This window comes from Uranotaenia lowii, chromosome 3 (genome assembly GCF_029784155.1).
Source record: "Uranotaenia lowii strain MFRU-FL chromosome 3, ASM2978415v1, whole genome shotgun sequence".
In the NCBI taxonomy this organism is placed as follows: Eukaryota; Metazoa; Arthropoda; class Insecta; order Diptera; family Culicidae; genus Uranotaenia; species Uranotaenia lowii.
The window spans coordinates 353,342,591-353,350,727 of record NC_073693.1 but is presented as its reverse complement, the minus strand read 5'-3'; the positions used below and the strand labels follow the sequence as shown (position 1 = coordinate 353,350,727).

General features: G+C 41.3%; 1 protein-coding gene across 2 annotated transcripts in view; it reads right to left on the bottom strand.

Moving 5' to 3' along the window:
- Positions 1-4,152: 4,152 nt before the first annotated feature.
- The window catches only part of LOC129755179 (FERM, ARHGEF and pleckstrin domain-containing protein 1-like), a 161,337-nt gene continuing 157,352 nt past the window's right edge, over positions 4,153-8,137 (bottom strand). The window contains exons 8-9 of one of the 2 annotated variants that reach the window (XM_055751546.1): positions 5,132-5,497; positions 4,153-4,581 (exon numbers count right to left, since the gene is read on the bottom strand). In XM_055751546.1, the coding sequence (XP_055607521.1) occupies positions 4,296-4,581; positions 5,132-5,497 (652 nt within the window). In that variant the 3' untranslated portion in view covers positions 4,153-4,295. Of the gene's footprint in view, positions 4,582-5,131; positions 5,498-6,104; positions 6,284-8,137 lie in introns of those variants that run through there. The other variant, XM_055751547.1, reaches the window with a different exon arrangement.

Genomic DNA, 8,137 nt, shown 5'->3' with positions numbered 1-8,137 from the left:
CTTTAAACTTTTTTGAAAGATCTCGTTTGAGAGTCTTCATATTTCCTGCTTCATCTTCCCTGGCTGTTTCGTACACTTCGTCGTCGGTGCGATGAAGCTCGGTTGACTCGATAATCGGAGAAGGTATTTTTTCATTCATGTGGTATGCCTTTGTGGTTTCTTCTTTTTTAGCTTCATCTTCGGAGCTGGGGATTGAGAATGATCGTTCCGAGATTCGTCTCAGTTCGGTACTGGTCATGTGATGCGTGGACAAACTGGTACCGGTGTTGTAGCGACTTTCTAGTTCAGCTAGTTTACGACATTGGGGAGGAGAACCTTCGATTTCTGTTGAGCTCATTGTTTGACCTCGAGCCCAAGCATTGGAAGCCATCTTGCTGTATTCGTGCTTCAGGATGGGTTCGATTTCCTTGCGCGATTGAGGTGGAGAGAATTCAAGTTTGGTTGGAATGGCTTCCGCGGATCCGAATACATCATCGGAATCTAGGCTCTCATCATCGGAAGAGAAAGAAGTAATGCGAGTCTTGGCACTCTTTTTGGATTTCCCAGTTTTTGTTTTGACCGGAGCCATTCGGGGTTTTGCAACTCGCTTCGGGACGGTTAGCTCCGCGGTTTTTTTCTCAATGAGATAAGGAAGGTCAACAGGTTTGGGTTCCAGAAGTTTCTTTTGCGGATTACTATCGGTACGAGAGCTGGTTGCTGAATCGCTCTCAATTTGACTAAGTTTGTTGTTGAGCTGTTCTAGCAGTAGTGGATCCATTTTCTTCGTGATATCTCTCTTGGGGCTGGTGAGCTGAATTGTTTGAGCTGATTTGTCTACCTCTAACGTAACCGGGTCTACTTTAGATAGGTCAATGTTTTGCGTGAAGAGGAATCCCGGTTCGGCTACTGGAGGGGGAATTTCGTACTCCTCTTTTACTCTTAGCGTGTTCTCTTTCTGAGTGGCCATATCCCGCATTTCGATTTTAGGTGATTTTGGGGACTTTGGAGATTTAGGGCTTTTTGGCGATTTCGGACTCTTAGGTTTTGGATAACGATGTGGTTTGTCGACCAGTGGAGATGGCGCTGTTCCGTTCATTACGTGGCGCTTATGTAGAACGTACGGTATGTCTTCTTTCAAAGCTTTGTGTGTTCGACGGTCAAACTCTTTGAAGAAACTCTTCGGAACCTCAAAGCCATTGATGGGGAGCTCAACTGTCGGTATGTTCATATCGTAGGTTTGGGGCAGCTCAAAGTGACTGCCGTGCGATTTGCAAATAGGAGGAGCACTTGGTAGCTGTTTATAGAGATACTCTTCCTCGCTAGAATCCGCGGGAGTTAAATCGATCGATTTCTGATGCATTAGGGTGTGTCGACGAGAATTCGGTCCTAACCGTGGCCGGTTAGCAAGGGAATTTGGATCCGATTTGGTCCTTTCGACTGTTGTGTGAGTGTAACAACCTGGAATCGCAGTATCTAGAATCAATTTGGGATTGTACTCCTCGAAATGAGTCTTAGCCATCAGTTCTTCCTTGCGTGTTTGCTTCGGGAGGGCATGCGGTGATTCTATCTTTTGTTTGTCAAATTCTGACAACAGTTCCGGTGTCAAGGGGTAGTCGGGACTAGTTTTTGTTTTAGCCTCTACCAGAATGGCCGTAGTAGGTGTTTCATCGTTCATGCTGCTGGTGAGTGATTCGATTTTCTCTTTGTCGAAGCTGAAAATGTTCTCACTGTCAGATTTTTTGCGAAAAGCCCGAGAGCGATCGACTCTTTGGTTTTCGGTTGTGCTGATGGTCGTTGGTAGTCCTTCGATTTCCTCGGGCCAAATGTGCGTCGCCTTCGGAGGTTGCTTCTCGATTGGTTTTGGCATCGCCTGAGGCATCACCGGATCGGGAGATTTGTATGCCGAGTAGCTGCGGGCGTTCCGGTCAAGTTCGACATTTTGCAGCGAGATCGAGTGAACGTGCGAAGTAGTCTTGGCCGGTAGTTTCGGTTGGGCACTGGGGAAGGTTGACGAATAGATTTGATTATCGTAAAAGCTGGAGTTGATGGCAGATTTACCCCCTTGGGTACCATCTTCGAGGGCAATATGTTCATGGGAGTGAACTTTCGATCGTGAGTAAATTTCATCTGACATATCGTCCATTTCGATTGGTTGTTCGTTGGCATCGTAATAGTCGCTCTTGGAATCTTGGCTGGAGTTCCTGGAGCTACTGTCGAACCGTTTCGATAGATATTTCGCTTTCTTGCTAGTCGTTGTGGGCATTTCGTAGTTTTTGGTTAACATTATGTCCATCCCAAAGGAATCTCGGGAATCTTGACTGGAGGTACGGGAATTGTACCCGGATCCCGATTTGCTACGCAGCGTTTCTCGAGACTTTTTGTTGCTGTCGGTGTGGTAGACGCTGTCTTTTGATTTTTTACTCGAGTCGCTACTTTTAGAATGTTTTGACTCGTAAAAGTCACTTCGAGACTCGGTACTAGAGGTGCGAGACCCCATGGCCTTTTGTATTTGTTTGTAAAAATTCCCATCAGATTTCACGCACAACTTTTCTCGTGGAAGGTCTCTCGGATCTTCCATCAGGAACATGTCATCAAGATCATCTATATCGGCTGTGCTTTTAGACTTACCTTCACTGCTGATCCGATGCTTCGAATATCTAGATACATGATAGGAATGATGTTCTGAGACGCTTTCATCATCCGTTGGAATATAGTTTCCCGAGTCCAACGAACAGGACCGGGTATGCGAATCTCTTACTTTGTAGTAGATGTCTTCATCAGATTTTTCTAGCAATTCGTAACTATCCTGCGAGAGGTCATCTTGTGATCCATACTCGTAGTTGGAGTAGTAATTGCTGTGTCGTTTGTAGCTGTTATGATCCATGGTATTGCTAGTTGTTCCTGGATAGCTGGAGGAATAAACCTTACCTTCCATAGCGAGAAACTCTTGCGAAACATCCACGGAGTGATTTTTCTGAACGTACATTGAGTGTCTCGAGTCGTCGTAACGTGTTACCGGACTGTCGATCCGATCCGAGGTCAGAAACTCGCGCTCGAGCAGTGTAAAGTCCGGTATTTCGCCACGACCGATACCGGTGTAGTTAAAGTCGTACAGTTCTCTACACGAAGTGCTTCTTTGCCACTCTTCTTTACCGACTACTTTGGTAGTGTTCGCATAGCCACCGGTCATGTAGTCGTCTTCGTAGTCGTCCTGCTCGTCATATTCGTTCTTGTACTGTACCGTCGAGTAGATATTAGCGTTGGAAAGTTCGTATTCGAGTCGTTCCGAAGAAGTCTTTTTGCTGTTCGTACCTTCTTCTTCGGCATTTTTAAGCAAGGTCGAATAGTGCAGATAGTCGCTGGTTACTTTCGAAGAGTTGGGAAGGTTGTTAAGGGAGTGGTGACCGGCGAAATTTTCACCGCTGTAGGAAGAATCTATCGAGTCGATTTTCGATAGTTGTGAATTTCTAGGTAGCGAATGGGATGTTCGAGGATGTATAGGAGGTGGGTGAGTTGCGGAATAGCGTTCGTCTTCGTCAGTAAGTCCGTTTTTGTGAGTAATCGAGGTCGCTTGCGAGTTCGATGAATAGTGCGGCTGGCTGTGGCTAAAGTAATCGGATGTGTCGGAAAACCTGTTCGCTCCATAGTATTCGTCGAAAGTGGTTGAAGATCTTGGATAGAGTTCGCCGCTCGTGTTATCGAGCTGCCCTGAATCGGATGTATTTCTATTGTTGCTAATGTTAGTATGACTATTGTAATTTCTAATGCTATCATCTAGGAATTCGTCACTAAAATGTTTCCCGGAATGGAGTGTACTATTGACTTGTGTTGTTATTGGTTGAGATTGTTGTTGTTGCTGCTGCTGTTGCTGCTTTTGTTGAAGCAGTTTGTTGGATTTATTTTTGCGATCTACCGTCGCGTACAGATCGTCACTGGTGACGGTATTGCTGATAACATTATTTGTTGGTATCGAAACACTAGATGGGGTAATCATGGCTTTGATCTGAGTAGCCGTAGCGTATCGGATGTCGATTTCATCTTCGTCTTCATCGTCATCGTCTACGTACGTTCGGCGAATCGCAGACTCATCGATTACCTCGTCCATTATTTCTTCATCCTCGGGAGCACTAACCTCTCCACCTGCTCCGTTGACCATCATCGGTGCTGGGATCATTCCTCCGGTAAGCTGTGCCGAAGCCCGCTGCTTCCGCTGGTAGAGATCGTTAATGTCCGAGTAGATAATGTTATCCGCAATATCATCCGACAGATCGGTTCCGGTACTCACCGATTTAGACATCGAATAGGTACTCGTATTGTTATAATGGACTAGTGTGGCATTGTGGGATTGAGAGTTGCTGGCTACCGATAGGGCCAACGGCTGCCCCTGGACCCCCGAAGAGCGTCTGGTGCGAATGTCCGCTGGAGATAAAACACTCTCCCGGCTGGTGGATGAGACCGTTGTCTCCCCCATAGAACTGCTGCGATCCCCCTGTTGGCCCAGAGGCCCTGCTGAGGCCCGCCGCTGCAGCTGCTGCGTGGTATATCTGGGGTTGCGATGAATGTAGCTGGGGGACATAGTGGCATAGTTGCGGTGGCTCAGACCTGCGGTGATCCCAAATTTCCGATCCATTCCGGTTTCGATCGTTAGTTGATTAAAGGAATAATAGGCAATGCAGATCGAATGATCATTCAAAGCTCATATCAACACTCGATTTAACATTGGAACTGAACAAACTAAACACGACTTAAGTTTTAAAGTAAACCAAACTTACACTTTTATTAATACAACTGATAAACTGTTTTTTGATGAGCATGTGTATCAGGTGACTGTGACGTGTGAGGTTGACAACTGAACTTAAAACTATACGACTTGAGGCGCTTCACTGTCGCATCGCGAGCAATCCATTCCTGGTATGCGCAAAATAAAACGAACCGAAGCTTAACGAAGTTTAAGATGATTGGTGTGTGTTGAGGAAATTAACTGACAAAAAATATTTTTCTTAAGAGTGAGTGAGAATGATGATGTCTATAAAACATCTTTCAAGAAAAGTTTCAATCACTTAAGAAATAACTCCAGAATAAATCCAAATAAATATTTTATGTATGTTAAATACTTTAATCGTAAGGAAGATTTAGTGAAATCTGCACTTACCGGAATTGTGACCTTCTTGACGTGCACGACCCCGATCGGCTTCTCGCGTATGGTGGTTGTTGTTGTTGTTGTTGCTGCTGTTGTTGAGGTGGTAGGGAGAACTCCATGTGCCCCCCGGTGAGGCAGAGCGGCTCGAGTCCTGGTGGAGCTGACTGTGATCCTGGCCCGTGGAGACCATGCCCATGTCCATTCCCATTTGATGGGCATAGTTCCTCGTCGGATAGGTCTCCACCTGGGCTTCCGTGAGCTGAGAACGGCTGGGGCCGGTAGGACTGCCTTGTCGGTGATCCTCCCCCATATCCACTGGTCTCCTCATCTGAGAAGGCGTCCTCAAGGCGTTGCTCTGACTGCGACGCTCCCATTCCGCTGCACACAAGTTGAGAGAAAGGGTGAGGGGAAAAACACACAAGAATTATGATAAACGCCATAAAATGTACGTTAAAGAGTTTTTGTTAAGGGGCGACGAGCTTTTAACATAAACGCATTCAAAATATTGAAAGTAAATTACAGTGGATACTCAAAAAATGAACGATCTACGCAAAAAATACTACTGCTTCAAAATGACTCAACGGCTCAGAACGGCCTGAAAAGTCGTCTATATGCAAGCTTCTATTTCTTTAATGGTAACTGTAATCTACTAACGGTGCAAATAAACTCTACCAGGTGGAAAAAAAAGAAAACTTTAAATAAATAATTCAAAATTAAATTGCACGTGATTAAAACGAAAACAAATGTGAAAAACGAAAAAAATAAGTTAGAACCCAAAACAAATGTAAAATAAATAAAAAAAAATCTAAACCAAAAATTAAATATCATTAAAAAACAATCAAGAAACAAAACAAAATAATACAAACCGGTTTCGATCGGAAGTAAAGGATGAGCCGAGATGCTTTGATTCACATTGCATGAAGTGCGTGATTGGCTTCGGTTACTTGAATGTAGAGGACCCTGACGGAAAGACTGAGACCTGTTTGGTAATCGGATATATAAATATACACACACATTTTAAAAAAGACAATCGTTTTTATCGTTGTTGTTGTTGTTTGTAGCATAAGAGAGAGAGAAAGAGAGAAAAAGAAATGAACAGAGAAAAAACGACAAGGAAGAATCAAAGAATGAAACAGTCAACAGACAGACGACGACAGTCTGTGGCTGTTTTCCAGATCAAGTTAAAGTTAATTAGTACAGGACAAGGAATGGTTTGACGATTCTAGTTAATGTTTGAGAACGCAATTGAGGGGGTTGAAAATGAGTGTGAGAAGGCAGGAGATAACTCGGTGCGCGCACTATTGACTAGAGACACAAACTTGTCGGAAATGGCAGTCACCTACAACGGGCTCGATTTCCTGTGACCAATTAATTAAGTTCAATTACAAACGCGTGTAACTCTATTGTTGGTTGATGCCATTTTGAAATGAAAGTAAAGAAAACTCAAATATGGCATATCCACAAACAAACAAACACACACACTTCATGGGAATGATGATTGATTTATCATGAGTAAAAATTAAAGGATTATTTTCTCGAGGGGATTGATAATTCGTGAAAAATGATTAAAATCTGATAATGGAGGATGAAGTGAATGTCGGTTAAAGATGCCATTTGTGCGTGAGCGATGGTGAATCAGATGATTTTAAATACTTGTCGAATTGTGTTTTTATTCGGTTTAATTGTGTGTCAAGCATCAGTATTCTCATTAAAATTTGAAACACTTCATTTGCAAAATAGTTATCACATATTTTTACAGAAAAAACATTTGGATGTAAAACACTTCATTCTGGAGCTTTTTAAATTTTTTCAAAAAAAAAAAAGTAATTCGTTTAAAAAGAATAGGTAGTTTGTTTCATGAAAGTTAGAAAAATTGTGAATGGAATTGGGCATCGTAAATCAATAGCCTCCAGGACGACAATCTTCCTCATCGTTTTATAAGGATCAAACTGATCAGTATTTACTCGTCCAGTGCTACTAGTAAATGGGTTGATTAACACACAACCCCAGAACGTAGCCATTTTCCCAAGTCATCAAGAAGAAATGTTTACTTTATAACTAAAACACCTCCCATAAAAAAAATGCTTGAACAGACAATCTGACCGAAATTTTAGCAGTTGAGCATCGGCTGAACTAACCATAAAAAATTATCTTCAACGTGGCAAAATTGATTTTCTGAAAGTTTCAGCTCAATTGGTTGAAGCACGAGTTATATGAGGGATGGCGCAATGGATTTCAAGCTTGTATGGCGATTCTCGACTAAATGTATGAAAAATCAACATACTTTTGCTCATAATTTTCCAAAATATACCTGCAGTATGCTATAAAACTCAGAATTTTATCATCAATTTGAAATTTGTTTCCCTCATATAACCACAATTAACTCGTATCGCGTTACTATCTTCAACTTACTTGTTCCTCATTATTTTAACTTTAAGTTCTGTTATTCTGAGCTATATAGCATACTAGAGGCATATTTTAGAACGTAAAGAGTAAAAGTATGTTGATTTTTCATACATATTGACGAAAATCTCTATACAAATTTGAAGTCGATTGCACCAGCTCGTGCTTTAACCAATTAAGCTGAAACTTTCAAAAAGGCATTTTTTCACCTAAAGACATCAAATTTGGGGGTGCCGCGTTGAAAAAAAAAATTTTTATTTCATATTTTTAAGCTTGATTCCCTCTACTGCACGGACTATGAATCCGTTGAGAAAATATTTCGTCATTTGTTATTAAAATATGTCGCCGTTAATTTTTTTCAAATATTGTTTTGATTTATTTTTTTAATTTAAATTTTCTTTTAATTTTAATTTTTTTTTACTTCTCAATTTTTTAAAACTTTTAATTGTTTTGTCTATTTTTTCTATTATTTTCTTCTTTTAATTATTTTCTTTTTTTTACATTTTTTAATTTTTTTTTAAATTTTTTTTTGAATTTTAAATAATTTTTATTTTCATTTAATTTTTTTAATTTTTTTTTTCTTTAAATTTTTTATTATTTATTATTATTTTTTTT